Here is a 16,244-nt window from a genome sequence, read left to right on the forward strand (position 1 = left end):
TGAAAACCAGCTGAACATGTCAGCTCTGCCTCATCTGCTGCAGCTGAGGTATGAGAGACAGACGCAGCAGAGATCTGGACAGGAATTCAACCTGTTTGTCTCCCCTCCCGACACGAGTACCCCCCAGTGAGCTGAGAGGACAGAGGCTCTGACCACATCTTAATACCATTTCCTGTTGCCAGCACCCTGGTGTCTGGCTTTATCAAAATAACAGACATCACAGGCATATGGAGCTGGGCTGCCTTGCAGAGAAACAGCTCCTCCCTCTGAAAAGATTAACGTGTGCTAAGGAGGGCCGTCTTCAGAGAGCTGCGGCATTACAGCATCCCACTGGAATTCCCTCCCGTTTATCTAAAGCCTGGAGAGTAAGTCAAATCAAAGGGTGCTCTGTGTAGGAGAAGTTGCAGCTAATTTGCCCTGAAATCAGTGGTTTCTGTAAGATATGGCTTTGACTGCCCGTCGCTGTGCTGCTCACACATGGTTTTGGTTAAAGAGAAAGGGAAGTGGGAGAGGAGGGAAGCGTGGTCAGCCAGGAATGGATGAAGAGACGGAGGCAGGGACACAGAATATATGATTTCAGAGCAAGAAAATAATCAAGTCAGTGTGCTTTCCTCCTGACATTATGCGTAGACTGAATGAGTGCTATTAGCTTTCTTCTATAGAGGCTCATGTTCTGAAAGGTGTGTGTATGGGGGAGTTGATACAGAGCCATTATAATTGACATTTTAATGTAAGGCAGTGAAAGGCATGTGACTCTTTCTTTACTTTACCATCTTTACACATCTGGTCTCTTTTGGCAGCAGCTGCTCAGAGCAGCAAAGAACCGACTACTGTTTTTTTACTTTTGAATTTATATAAATGCGACAGTGTTGTATGTATTAAAAACAACTGTATAAGTAATGCACTATACGCCTATGAATACATGAAGATGATCTAGACATCACTGCATGTGCTGATTTTCTACTGTATGACAATTATATAAGAGTTTGTCTTTACCTGTAACTTACAACTATAATACAAAGCAAATTATTATCAGAACAATACAAATATTGCTGTGACCTTTTAGAGCAGATAGAAACACAGGAATAATGTAGAACTACTACTATCTTGCCCCTGTTTAGAAAAATACATCTGGATGAATAATTGTATTAGAGGTATTCTTCTGTCTCCTGAATCTGGTTCACAGGAGCCAAGTATTTCATAACACTGGTATAATCAATAAAACACAGATGGTGTTTGTCACTAGTCTGTTTGAGTATATGACAACAGTATTTGATTAGTATGAATTGTTGGTATAACAGTGCTTTGATTAGTGACAAGTAAATATTTTTTCATGAAAGAAAATTCTACCTTAATCATTGTGCAAAGATCAGCCAATAATGTAATGTAAATCTCCAAATGTAAAATCACAGCACATTGTGCCACAGGCTGACCAACGTTAACTTAATATAAGGTAATAGAAATAAAAGTTCAGTTTTGTTAAATTAAATTAAACTTTGATAAAATGTCAGCATTATTTTCAGTTCAGCTATAATATCAAAGAATTCGCATAGTCACAGAACTGGGATTGTTTTCAGCTTGTGCAACCATTGTGAACCCACCAGACAAATGCCACAAAACACCACAAATAAAAGCCGAGTGGTGGAACAGGGTACTGTACTAAAAATACTCGCATTGCAATTGCAGCAGGTGCGATTTTGCTGGACCTTTAGGTCTGAACACCGAGTGTAAGAAAAACCTGCAAGAAACATATAGTGTTTCCTCAAAGTGCAGTTTCTATCTTCTGCCACAGCCAAGAATATGAAGAGTGTGCGTGCATGTAGACGTGTGTGTACTTGTGTTTATTTACCTGAGAGCAGCAGCATGATAAGTGTCCACATAGTCAGAGATAAAGAGTTCTCGACTCCTGACCACTGGGTCTGTGATAACCAGCTCCCGGCCAGAGTCTGGAGGAAGGAAAACACAGATTCAGTGAATGTGTATCTACATCATAGATATAAAATGCTAAAGACCACCAAACTCATTTATCTATGACAAAGAGGGAACGGATATAAAGTGGCTTGGGTATTTGAACTCACTAATAAAATCATGAGCACAGTTGTGCGTACACCCAACGTAACAAGTACCTCTGTGGAGGTCAATATTATGCCAAATAATTCAATGAAGCCAATAAAGTGCGGTTCCCTAAGGAGAGGACATAATGTTCAGTTCTCCAGTGAAATGACCCTTGCGGGGGTTAAGACGCATCAGCAGTACCAAGAATGAGCCGGGGCTCGTCGTTGACAAATGACCTGAGTTGTTGCGCGCTGTGGCCACTGTACTGTGGCCTTGTGACATCAATTCTAATAATCCCGAGTCCCAGCTGCGAGGACCGACTGCAGATAGCAGAGTGTCGGGTTGCACTGAAAGAGCTTCTGGAGGGAACAGCATACGTGGTGTTTGTCTGATAACCTCAATGACAAACCTGAATTAAAACCTTTCCTTTGACACAAAAGATAGTGGGATTTTTGTAGAGAGGGAAAGCAGTGTAACATCTTGTTAAATTTTAACTGCATACGCATTTGTTCCCTGTTTACAAGGCTGTTTTTAGTCAGTATATAATTCGAGTTGACTGATTCTGTGTAGTAAACTGAGAAAAGCTCAACCAGTAGGGGCGCGTAAGCTAACGAGAACTGCCAACTGCTAAACAGGATGTGTCAACAGGTGAGTGTGTTGTGAGAATGTGTAAATACTGCTGCTTTTTCTCAAAACTGAGCTTGAATAGGAGCATTCTTAAGAGAAATTCACCTAAGAGTCTGTACCTCTAAAAAATACATACAAATTTAAAATCAAACTGTGAGTATCTGTACATTTACAAACTGTGAGAACACTGAGTGCATACTGTCACATCAGCCAAGTACAACAAAGACGTTCAAGTCAGCATGTCAGGGACAGTGCTTTAGGTAAGACTCAAATAAGGACTGAGGAAATATTAACCAAGGATATGAACTGATTGTTCCAATTATTACAAGTCAATATTAAATGTGATTTTCCTCCGTGGCTTTTCCTTTTTGTCATCGGGATGTGGTATTCAGTTGCTAAAACAGTGACAGTGCTTATGGTTCTGTGTTTGAGTGTGATGAGACCACTGGCACTGATGGTGTTGAGAGTGTGTGCTCAAGGGCCACATGACACTGTGGATTATTAACACTTGACAGTGCTGCTGCCTGGCCTGAAGGAGGGTTACCCGGGGAACAGCACAGAACCACGGGATTGGCTCAGCTGCCTGGGACTGTCTTCTGGTTCCTGGGTGAAATGCACTTCACAGATAGCTCTTATATCCCTTAACAGTCTAGAGAGCAGAGACAGGTGTGCGCGTGTGTGTATTTGTGTGTGTGTGTGTGTGTGTGTGTGAAGGAGAGAAACTGAGTGTTGTGTTACAGAGCAAGTAAGTATATTTACATTTGTGTGTGAGTGCGTGGACTGAGTGTATGCACAAGTGTGGCTGTGCTTCAGTGCATACAAGGTAGTCTCACCGTTCTCATTGTTGCGATCCTGCACCAGGTGCTGGTAGACGGAGTCGGGCACCTCTGACTGGCGGTAGTACCATTTCACATTCATCAACAGATGGTCCCGTTTACTCTGCAACAGAGAAACACAGAGCGAATAAGCAGGAGATTTAAAAAAAAAAAAAGAAAAAAAGAAAAAAAAAAGAGATCCCAAGCTAAGATAAACAGACATCATTTTGTTTGATTATGACGTCACAAACTGGCTTCTTGGCAAAGAGTGATACTGTGCAGATGCACTGTTTGTGCCTCACACTGGCTGATGCCAAGAAGCATGCAGAGACCAAGTCAATTAAAAAGGGATTGCAGAGCATTTAGAGCCTTAATAAAGCAAACAATAGGATGGCCACTGCTGGAGGAAGTATGGAGAGAGAATAAGCATGAGGGGCATGGATGAGTGTTCAATTTTTACCATCTACAAATCAATCCTCTGCCTTGGTTTCTCTTCACTTAATGATAATACTCAAAAGAGCCTTTAAATAAACAACTTGAAATACTTAATAATTAATTAATAATATTAATAATTTCTCATGCACTTGTACAGTATCTTTGTACTATTTCAATATCTTTCTACCCCTTAAGGGCTGCCACCTACTGGCCTTCCAATAAAGTGCACGTCAGCCAAGCACTGTAACTCTTTAGATGACCAGCAAGTGGCAGCACTGAGGTGAGAAGAGAGCTTTTCTAGGACCAGTCAATGAAAAAAATAGAGAGTGAAGCAAAAAGGGGGGTGGGAAGAAAATGGTAGAAACTGAGGCCAGCACTGAGGTGAGGGATGAAAAGGGCAAAATACAGTTTTCATTTCATGTTATAAAATATTTATTGTGCCTTCACATAAGCCCAACTGACCGTCACAGTGGTTTGAAAAGAACATTAGAGAGACTGCCGTGCTGGGTGCTGGACTGCGACACAATCCTATTGGCCCCAGCCATCTTTATTAGGGACTTGGCTGCACTGCACTGCACTGAACTAACCAACTGAGACACCTGCACCACCACTGACACCACCCACAGAGTACAGGAGAAATGAGCATATGGAAAAAATGGAAGATGGGGAAAAGTCTATGGTAATCTAAGACAGACAGTTTAACATCTGCTCTTTCCAGACTCTTAACTGTGTGTGTGTGTGTGTGTGTGTGTGTGTGTGTGTGTGTGTGTGTGTGTGTGTGTGTGTGTGTGTGTGTGTGTGTGTGTGTGCAGGAACATGAGGTCAGGGTAAAGATATTTAAAGCCTTTACAGTACATTGTTCTGTTATGTCACTGGGGAGGAGACTGAGCACACGCAGCCAAGCAAATCATCACCTCCCTAAACCCTCAAGCCCACCTCTGGTTTTCCAATTCTCTCCATTCCTTCCTTCCTTCTCTTCCTCCTTCCCTCCCTCCCTCCTCCACCTTTCTCATTCCAACCCTCCTCTCAACTGCCTCTCCACCATTTTCTCCCCATCGTTCCTCCCTCTCTCCAACCTTGAGCAGGGAGGAGGAATGAGTGAGTAAGTGAGCCTGGACGTGTTAAACAGCAGCTGGCACGCAGTCAGTCAGCTTCATTTACTGCTCTGGATGATTGTGTGAATGTGCATGCAACATCACACAACCACACACGCACTTGTGATTCAAGAGAGAGCCGTACTGATGGACTGAGACACAGGACCCACCCCCCGAGCACGTAGATATACTGTGTGTGAAGAAATGTGTGCAATGACGTCATGTCCCTCCCCCTCCCAGTGGTTAGCCCAACCATCCCAACCTCTTGTCTATTCAGTGTACAGACACTGTTGCCTTCTAGATTAACAAGCTGCCTGCCACAGCAGTATGAGTAGTTATCCGGCGCTTATGCATAATTAATACTTTAAGGAGACTGTAAATGCTGCTAGTGTGCTACCTGCACATTTCATTTTCTGCCTGTAAAACCACAAAATCAAAGGGATTTCAGAGAGCTGCAACATAGAGTCTGATGCAAAGAGAAAAGCACAAGCAGGCAGACAGATGCGCACACACACACAGGTTTTACACCTTATTCATGAGCCTGCATTATTTTAAACCAACCAAACGAACCAAAGCAGAGAGCGAATGTTACTTCAGCTATCATCAGTATCCTTGTCACTACAGAGTAGCTGCCGCTCTCCAGAGCAGATTGCTGTTTAGAAGCTCACAGCGGCGTTAAGCCCTCTCAGGCAAAAGAGGGAGGGAGATGGAGAGAAAGACTGAGAGTGCAACATATGGAGCACGAAGTGGGAGTGAAGCATAGCTTTCAATTATCACAATTCTATAAACATGCAGGGTGGAAAAATGAGTAGATAAGGCAAGGAGAAAATGAAGGGGGATGATAGACAGCTCAGACTTGCCACACGAACTACTAGTTGTATTGTCTGGGTTTTGCTAAGCCTGCTATAGAAAATGACAGACAGAGAACATATGAGAGGGAACCACAATGCCGAATTGATTAGAGACATTCCACGCTGCCTGTAGAGAGCTGAGCCCCGCACAATGTCAGCCATCTTTGTCTGTCCTGCCAGAGGCTAAACATGGCCCTGCCCTCCCTCCTCCTGGGCCCTAAACCCTGGGAATGCTGCTCACTGCGGAGAGGCCAAAAGACTTACTAACCCACTACTGGGAGAGAGAAATGAAACGAGAGGAGAAAAAAAAGAGAAAGTGCAAAGAAGCAGAGCAAAGGAGATAGAGGGGGGGAAAGGAGGAGAGAGAAAGCAGTTGGATTAAGGTAGGAGGAGCAAGAACTTCTCATTTCCTCTGACTTAAAATTACAACTATCCTCCTTGCTTTACTATAACCCCCAGGGTACAAGGCTACCCCTTTATCCACTGAGGAGATATAAATCTGAGAGTCATGCTTTGGGGCTCAACACAATGGAACCTCCCCTCCCTCCAGTGGGTCAGCCTGGCCTGTGGCATTCTTGGGCACACGCATCACAAAGGGGTCTGATTATATGAGGGCCAATTCTTAATAGGCTAAGTTGGAAAATATTACAAGACTTTAAAGTATATCTCTTTTACAACGACTCCAAAATGTATCTCTGTTAATAAAAAGTAAATGAATGCTTTTCTAAAAGCAGCCAAGACAACCCAGGCATTGTGTGAGTCGGTTAATTCTCCCTTTTGACTAGCTAAATGTGGCTGGCCCCTTGGATCCATAATGGCTGTGCAGTTTTCTTTGTGTGGCTGCATGTGTGCAGTCAACTCTGGAGCTGGGGCCTCTGTGTATGACCACACCACTACAAAGACTAGGGGGGAGAGGGAAATACAGAGGGCAGACTATCCTTTTTACAAGGAAAGGCTTTAAATTTGAAAAGAAACCAGCTCTTATTTAAGGGAGGAAACCTGTAGAGGTATACACTTGAAAAGATTAAGAAGACTGAGTGTGGGATTAATTCCGTGTTTTCAAGTAACAGTGTGAAATCAACGAAGTGCTTTCCAATGCAAAAGCAATGCTAACATGCTCAACTATTCGTGTAAGTTTGATATTTGGTAGAGAGTACGGCGGCAGCAGCGAATGCCCCTACTCTCTCCCACATCTGATCGCAGTGGCCTTTACAATATGGTCATTGCCTTGCAGCCAAACCGAGCTGTGACAAAACTAAGGGAACGTTGTTACAACCTGTAACCCTCAAAGCTAATGCCTTATTCCTCCTCCTCCTCCTCCTCGCACTGTAACACTAGAGCTTTGCTTTAAACAAAACCAGACCCTCCCGCTCCCACACGACAGGCCCCCAGTGCACCTCGTTAACAGGAAACCTCTGTTTACTTTCTCTGCTTTTCAAACACTCTCTTCTTCCTCTGCTAACCCTGTTAGTGACGCCCCCCCTCCCCTCACTGGTGACATCAGCAACCAGGATCTATGACTTCCTTCAGAAGGTGGCAGCCAGAAGTAAGGAAGGAAAGACAGATCCCAAACACACAGACAAAGGAGACAGTGAGAGGGAGGGAGGGAGGAAAGAGGGGGAGGTCAAACAGAGCGGCAGCGGCAGCTCAGTGTTAGCCAGGAATGTCAAGCAGTTCAGCTAGGCTAGCAGGCTGCTGAGCTAACAGCTTAGTTAGCTAACGGCCCAGGGGCAGGGGAGGCTCAGGTATGGTAGATCAGGGCTGGTAGCTGTGTGACATTGACAAGCAGAGGCTCAAAATGGTATGGAGGGCGGATTGTGGGAGTGTTCACCTTGCCTGCCGCCAGGGGAGAGTAAGCACAACCAAAGAACAAAAGGCTGATTGTGGCATTTGGAGGCAGAGATGAAATCTGGGAGGACTAATCTGCTGCTCTGACATGATAAGATTAGAGAGGGGAGGCAGGCAGGAAGAGCTGGCTGGGAAGATCACTCATACATTCGCATAAACACACACACACACACACACACACACACACACACACACACACACACACACACACAAAGATGACGGATCTGATTGGAAGGGTTTTCCACTCGGCTTTCTCTCTTCCTCATTTTCCTCCTTTCTCTCACTTATTTTCTCCCGCTCTCTCTGACACAGAGAGATCCGCCAGCACACCAGCACTCAATAAGCACTTCCATCTGGACGACAGAACACACACACACACGCACACACACACACACACACACACACAAACTGTATGTGTGTGAACATACACTGGTTAGGTACAAGAGATCTGCTGTGCTCACGCAATCTTCGACATCTCAGTGACTGACAAAGGAGGTTGTTAAAAAGAATTGCCAGCATGCTGTGTGAGCAAACACACATACAAGAGAATGCACTCTCTTTCTCTTTCTCACTCACACACACACACACACACACACACACACACACACACACACACACACACAAATAACAGGCTTTCAGGATAAGCACCACTATTCTTCTCCCAACCCTGCAGTAGAGCAGGGCAGGCTGGGACTCTGTGTCAGAGGTAAGAGAAAGCACCTCTAAATCAGGCTGTCAGAGCCAGCAGCAGTAGGATTCCACTCTGCAATCCTCCTCTCCTTATGGGCTTCACAGTGAGCACTTGGCTACTTGGTGGAAGGAAGGACAACCTGCCCCTCAAGCCTCCTTCTCTTGGGCATCTATAATAACACTAAATGAATGCTGATTACAACGCTTGTGAGGAGGAATTGTGCACAGTCTGCTTCCCCGCCTGGCAACGAGAACAAATGGAGAGAGTGTGGGAGGCAGAGGGAGGAGGGAGGAGGTGAGGTGAGTCCCAGCTGTGGTGACGGTGCTGGCAGGACCTTTGCACCGTGCCTACACAGGGGTGTCTCTCTCTTTGGCTTGACCTGTTTGGATATTAAATCGGCGCCCTCTGCTTTGAACACACTGGGCCCATCTGTCAGCCCGGCTCCATATTGGATTGGATGAGCATTAGCTGTTTCAAAGTGGGCAGATTTGCTCTTGTTGCTCTTTGTGTGTGTGCTGTGTGTGCGCCTTTGAACAGGAACACCCATGCCTGCCTTAAATCTAAAACCCCCTTTCAAGGAATCAAGCAGTCGCACATAAATCACTTTATGACAGCTGTGTGTCACTGTACAATTTCTCAACATACACCAACACATCTAACAGGTCTTCCTGTCATCCAGGCAAAAGGAGTGATGGCGGCAGAGATGGAGAGAAGAAAGAAAAAGAAGAGAGGGGCTGAGTCACGTGGAGAATCACAGATGATACTAATTAAGACTTGAGGGCTGAAGGCCACAACTGGTGGATCATACTGCCAACCACAGGCATACTTTGTACACTAAAGAGTCACAAGCATCACACATGACTGCCACATCTGAGGTCTGGCTCATCCAACACGTCGCTTCACTCCATGCTGATAACAACCAGGGCTAATTGCACCAGTCTTTGTCTCATCTCTCCTTTATTTCCAAAGGGGCCCAGTGTGAGAGAAAGTAAATTAATGGCAGAAATAATAAGAAAAATGCATGATGTTGACCACATTGCCCTCCTTCTAGACAAAGTGGGGCGGAGAGAATCGAGAACACTAGCCTCGGCTGCTCACTCTATAAAATAGCCAGGCTGGGTCCAACTTAAATATTTGTCTTTGCCTCCAACACACTTCTGCTGCACGGCGGTTTTAGCCAAGAAATTTAGGACAAGTACAGTGATGGTACAGAGAGCGGCAGTGTGGAGGCGAAAGGAAACAGGATATAAAGAATAAAGGGAAAATATAAAGAATAATGATTATCATTAGCTGCACAACACAGACACAGGAGCACCAGGGACAAGTTGTGTTCCGTGATTTAGGCTACACACAAAAACACAGTCACTTTTTTTTTTTTTTTTATATTGAGAACACAGTCAGAATTCCTTGCAGCACTAGCAGGGTATAGACTAGAATGCAGATCCAAGTGAGACTTCAAACGCAGGCTGTGCGAGGACAGATGGAGGCGGTTAGGAGAGCTCATATCTGGGTGTTCAGATCATAATACTGACTTTATTTTCCAAGATCTCCCTCTCAGCCAGACATACAGTTATAGCCTGCCAGAAAACATTGTCATTTCTGCCTTCAGCCTTTCATTTAGCCGCTTCAAAGCCATCTCGCTTTGATACCTGCTTCCTGTGTGTGTTAGTGTGTTTGCCAGTGTGTGTGTATTTGCGTATAGCTCTGGATGTTCTCTTGAGAGCAGAGACTTGCCTGGTCTCAAGGTAATGCCCATGAGTCAGGATTCAGAGTTAGACACAGACACACACACACACACACACGCAAAGACTGAGGAATGCTGACGTTTTTGGACGACACAGGCTTCCTTTGTTTTGTGCGGAGTGTTTAAATGGTCTGATGTTTTGTTTGGAAGCCTGTTTGCCTGTGATCCATTATGTTAGCTTTGCCTTGTTAGCATAGCCTGGTGAGCTAATAAGACATCTTACTAAAACTGACTGGACTACTGCTGAGAAGTAAGACAGGGGGACTGCTCACAGAGAGGGGCGTGCAGAAAGGATATGAATATCAAGCTCTGTGTGTGTGTATGTGTGGACTTGTCATATTGGATGTCTGCCAAGCCAACTAATCCGGACCCTGTGTGTGTATGTGTGTACAACTGCCAGTGGCAGCCTCCTGAGCAGGGTATGGCAGAGAAGGAGTTGTGGGCTGATTGAGCGCTGTAATGGAAGACAGGAAATGAGAAGGCTTGCTTAAGCCAATGCTAATCGATCTCCCGCCTGGTTATAATTCACACACAGACACACACATACACATGAATATTTAACTTTCAGGCTAAAGTGTAGGTTAATGTAGTAGTAATAAATGTGAAAAGCAAATAAGGTTTGGCCAAGAGTAGGATACATGTGTGTGAAGGGTGGTGTGGGTGTTGTATAATTCACAGGGGAATCAGAAAGGTGTGTGGTCGGATATGTGCCACTTCAAAGACTGATGGGGTGTGTGCTTTGAGAGGGATGATGGAGAGTTGGTAAAAAATGGAATAGAGTGTGAATTCTTTGGAGGTCTACTCTATGTAAGAGCAGCTGTCAGGGCTGTCTATAGGGAGTGTGTGTGTGTGACATAGAGAAATCGAGAGGCATCTTCTGTCTGTGCATGCATGTATGTGTGTGTGTGTTGCTCTACTTGGTCAGCCCACATTGATACACAGATAATAGGAATATGTGTGATCCTTCTGAGACACACACGCACACACACACACACAAAAGCCCATTTCCGCATACACAAACAAATTTGCAACGGTTTCCGTGTAAGAACACAAACACACTGAGGAGAGAGAGGAGTGGCGATGCACAGCTGGAGATAGAGGCAAATAAGCAGTGAATAAGAGCAGAAGCATGCAAAAACAGATCTTAACGCTGCACGTAAAACTGGACAGACAGCCTTGAAGAGCTCCCATCACCAGAAGCTCAACCAGTTTTGATTGTATTGTTTTATCTGGTCACTGCTTCTGAAGATATCCATCTCCCCGTCTCGTTCTCTCTCCCCCCTCTGTGTCTGAAGGTGACCTTGCCTGTCTTTCAGTCTCTAGTGATGACACTGGCCCTATCAGTAATACATCATGTAAGCTGTGTATCAGCCAGATGCCACACTAGCTGAGCAGTGGGTGGTCTATCAGGCATGCTTGCTTTGTACAATATGCAAATAATCACATGCAAATGACCTCCCCATGTGTGTTAAAATATATCAGTGTGGATGCAAATGCAGCAAGCTATCAGATGAGTACAAAAGATTTAAAGACATTGCAGGCCTTTCGCCAAATACAGTTACAGCTCACAAAATCAAAAGGCTATTCGCAGCAACTGTAGTCTGACTGTCGTGAAAGAATGTGATTATAACACATGTGCACACACACAGGCCAGAAGCTCTGGGCAGCCTCCTGCTGTGCTGCAACAAGAGATGTATTGTAGACAACACAGCTGCAATAACAAGGCTGGCCCAGTGCTAGAAGGAGCTGTACTGCATGACTCTAAGTCTAGACCGGCAATGACAGCCGCCATATTGTAACACTATTATAGATGGACTTTTTGGTGAGTGGCAGCGAGCCGCGTATCAGTCTATTTCCAACTTGTTTAATTCTACCTGAAAAATCAAGTCCCAGAGAAACACCATGTCTGCTTTCCTTCCTTAATTCAATAATTACAGAGAATAAACAAAACCTGGTATCAGTTATAAAGTCCAAAGGCAAATTTAAATAGATGGGAAAGGTTGAATTGTTCACAACTCTGTGATAGCTTTAATGACAGAAATTATTATGCATTCCTCCTACGCAATTAACTCACCATTTAAGATTTCACATCTTACAGTGAGGGGGGGAAAAAAAAAAAAAAATCAAGGGATGTTTTGCCTTTTATTTATCTTTAACTGTCAAATAGGTACATGGTATTGAAGGTAGAATGAGTTAATGAGGCAAAAATGTAAATTAAGAAGATAACATAAACAAGAATAATAACAAAACCACTGTTTTAATTAGATATAACTGATTAATGTGTTGAAACTAATAAATAGCTTGTGTAAGAGCAAGATTAAAGGTGTAAGAAGGTATAAATTATGGAATTTAGTGAGGCAGAAACAATGGAAATCCATGCACACACTGTGCTGCATTAACAAAGCACATTATGCTGTGAATACCACTGCTGATGCCAAGTATAAAAATACACCTTTAGACACTTTTGCACAATATTTAACACATTCTCTGAGACTTTAAGCACCTGCATAGTCTATAATCTGACATGATGTATTTTATTTTGCATGTGATTAAGTCAGTGCACAGGTGAAAGGCAGATGGAGATGTAAAACTGATCTTTGAAGAGCTTTTCCTTTCTAAAGTCTACAATTGTTAAATTTTCTGTTTTTTTCCACAACACAATAATGGCCATGGACCAAGAGAACGTTAAGCTGACACAACATGGGATAAATGGGTGACTATTTTGCAAGACAGAAAATATCATGTCCTGATTTTTAAAAACATATTTTAATCCCTGCACATTAAAAACAGCCCCTGTCTTCCCAAACTATAACACAATAAAATACACATGGTTGCTCACTAATTCAGAACACGGGAAAAACATTTGAGTGTTGATGAGAATAGTGTCAAACATATTGGTTATATTTCACACATACACACACAAACAGAGCGCCCACCGAGAGAGAGCGCGAGACAAAGAGGTTGAACAACACACCAACATCTCTACTCTCTGCAACCCAGGCACATCAAAGCCTTCTCCGCCCATTTATCCGTGTGTGTGCCTGTAAATCAAAAGGCATACTTTGAACATGTGCGCACACACACACACGCACACACACAGAGGCTCAGACTGCATTTGCTTTGTGCAGCAGCGTCCAGGGCTGGGTACGGGAGGCAAAGGATTTTGCTGTAGATGGGGGAATTACTCGCCTCGGCTCACTCTGTCAGGGAGGAGAGGGGGATGACTGTTTACCCGCAATGAGTGAGAGAAGGAGAGGGGGAAAAAAAAGAGAAGGAACAAAAAGACAGAGAGGTCAGTGCTGTCTGAGGCTGTGCTTTCTTCTCTCCAAGTCACCTATCACCTCACTTTCACCCCTCACTTGCCCCTGCCACCACCATTGAAAGGTGACTTACACATACACACATCCACCTCTGTCTTTAAAAAATGGCTGTAAGGTGTGTTCAATAAGAGGCCAGGTCAATGTAATTAGTTGTAACAGCATGTTCAGGGCAAGATACTATACACAGGAACAGAAGAGGAATAAATGCACCAACACATTTAGAAACTCATCGAGAGGAAAACCAAAGAATGCGTGCACACACGCGGACACACACACACAGACACAGACACACACACACACACGCCAGAAGATCTGTGCATCCCAGTGTGACCATATGGTTTGGCGGGGACTTCCTACCCACCGCAGAGGAAGTGTCCGTTTACAGTGTACAGTTCAGTTGTCCGCCATCACATCCTGTCTCCCAGCTCTAAACAGCCATGCGAAGCCTGCTCGGCTCAGAGCAGTCACGGCTTTGAAGTTAAATCAAGCAGAAAGGAGACACAGTTCACCATACCATGCAATCAGCATCAGCATGAGATCTGGTAGGGTGCACGCAACCTCAAACGGCAAAGCGCTGGCAGCATAAAGAGAGAGCTTTATGTACTATAGCTTGTGTGTACAGATAGTCGGCTTTCAGCAGGTTTCTGTTGGCAGGTTCTCACCTTTTTTTTCCCCTTTTGTTGTGGTGGTATGATTGACATCCACCTGTCCTTGGGTGGAGGGTGATTAGGTGTTCTTACAGCTGGCTCTTTGTAACAGAGTGGATGCTTGTAATAGATTGTGTGTGTAGAGTGATATGATAGGCTGATGATGGGATGATCCAGCAGACATTGACTAACAGTCTGTGGAACACAACAGGGTGGGGTTATTGATGACTCTCTTAAACAGTGGATATCATTGCCATGACAGCCCATACATTATCACCGTGCAGCCACACCTCGTCACCGGCCCGGACCAATGGGCGGGCAGCTGCCAAGCAAACAACCCCCCCCCCCCAGCAGTGCTGGAATGGTGGAGGCAGAGAGGGGAATGCTAAATGTGCCACTTCATCTGGTGATTGACACAAAGCCTCTTGTTTACCGGCGCCACTGAGATTTGCATCTTTTTACTGTTGCCCCTCCCTCTCTTCTTCTCTCTCATTTCTGTTCTTCTCCTCTGCGTCCCCCACTTCACTCCCACAATCCTCCCTGTTTGTGGCGGCGCTGCATGAAGTGGGTATTACCCCACCCTGCTGCTATGATATTGATCAGCCCCCTCCTTCCCTCTCTTCCTTTCTCTCCTCTCTCTTCATAGCCCACTGCATTGATTCCACCTCTCCTTCTGAGCCCGCCAGCTAGGAGTGATTACACAGGCTGCTCATACACACTGATGCAAGCACACACACAGACATTAGAACCTTTGGTAGGGATGTGGGGATGTGTAGCCTTGCTTTATCTTAAAGGCTATAAAGCTCAGCGGCTGCTGCACCAGCCCAGAGAAAACACTGCTTCTTTCTTTTAAGCCAAGCAATGATTTCAAGCTTAGCATGACATATTACCATAATAAATATCGTTGTTATAACATGTTAGCATAGCATTTCAGCAGGCTGGCATAAAGCTGGCTGCGCTCTGGTGGTTTTTTGTCAGGGCGGTGCTAAAGATGGCTGTGGTGGGGCTTGACAGGTGGGCTTGAGACACCTAGTGATTCTGTGCAGAACCCTCACAGAGCTGCTGAACACTCCTTATAAGGGCCTGCAGTGCTGCGCTCGCCATCTAAAGACTAGCAGCTAGCCTCCTAAAGTCAAAACAGTTAAATGAAACAGCTGAGAGTGGGATTCAGAGCTACATTGACAAAAGTCTTTATCAAGTGCCAAAATCAGCTGTGTACAGTTGGAGGAGATACGAGGTTTGAAATTAAAAACAAGCTCACCTAATTGTGTGTACAGCTACACTGCCTCAATGGATTTCCACACCGAAAGCTGAGCTTGTCTAAACGGTGCAAGCAGCAGGAGCTGTTGGCTCATCAGTGCACACTTGCACTTTAATTGGTTAAATACCAACCCTCTCCTGGTTACCAGACAGAATCCCTGCTAACAATAGCTGGTGTAGTGCGAACAGTTTTGGATGGGGAGTCCTAGCTGATGAGCTAACAAGGGCAATGTGGGCCAATGCCACATGAACAGCCACTTATCTCTGTGTAACCTCTTTCTGGCAGCAGCAACAATCCAGCAGAGAGTCTAAAGCAACAGGCCAGAGATCCCACATATTATACACACCCTCACTGCCATTTGGCATTTAAATGGCATTTTGGTGTGGCATTAAACAGTTTGCACCTAATTATGGCCAGTTGATGCTGTGTCCTGAATTAAGCTGGAGTCTCGCAGCCATCCACACAAGAGCACAACTGCTAAATCTACTCAAGACTAACCAACATCTCTGCCTTTCGACTCAAGTGTTCAGAACGGAGCACCATAATATGTAAAATGTTCACAAGTAAGCCAGTCCAAACAAAGACGAGGGGGGAGAGCAAGGACAGTGTGAGTGGGATCAATGGTAGTAATCAATATTCCCTCTCTGTACCTATCACTGTTTGAATTTGTACTTGTATTGCACTGCAATACAACCTCTTAGACAGGCTCAAAGTGACTTTATTTCAGTTGTGCCATCTGATAAACAACACATCTTAAATTAACATACACGTAACACCCAATTATCAGCTTGAAAAAAGCTAAAGCAGAGCTTTGACAAATAAATAACATTACGTCTCATTATCACTCAAAGTAGGC

General features: G+C 44.6%; 1 protein-coding gene across 4 annotated transcripts in view; it reads right to left on the reverse strand.

The window, feature by feature from the left end:
• rerea (arginine-glutamic acid dipeptide (RE) repeats a) overlaps nt 1-16,244 on the reverse strand; it is a 121,680-nt gene that overhangs the window by 35,417 nt on the left and 70,019 nt on the right. For all 4 annotated transcript variants that reach the window (XM_071475962.1, XM_071475960.1, XM_071475963.1 and 1 more), the window contains 2 exons: nt 3,516-3,621; nt 1,850-1,946 (listed from right to left, as the gene is read on the reverse strand). In XM_071475962.1, the coding sequence (XP_071332063.1) occupies nt 1,850-1,946; nt 3,516-3,621 (203 nt within the window). The remainder of the gene's footprint in view (nt 1-1,849; nt 1,947-3,515; nt 3,622-16,244) is intronic.

This window comes from Trachinotus anak, unplaced genomic scaffold (genome assembly GCF_046630095.1).
Source record: "Trachinotus anak isolate AG129_WGS33_773 ecotype Australia unplaced genomic scaffold, CSIRO_AGI_Tana_v1 ptg000004l, whole genome shotgun sequence".
NCBI classification, from domain to species: Eukaryota; Metazoa; Chordata; class Actinopteri; order Carangiformes; family Carangidae; genus Trachinotus; species Trachinotus anak.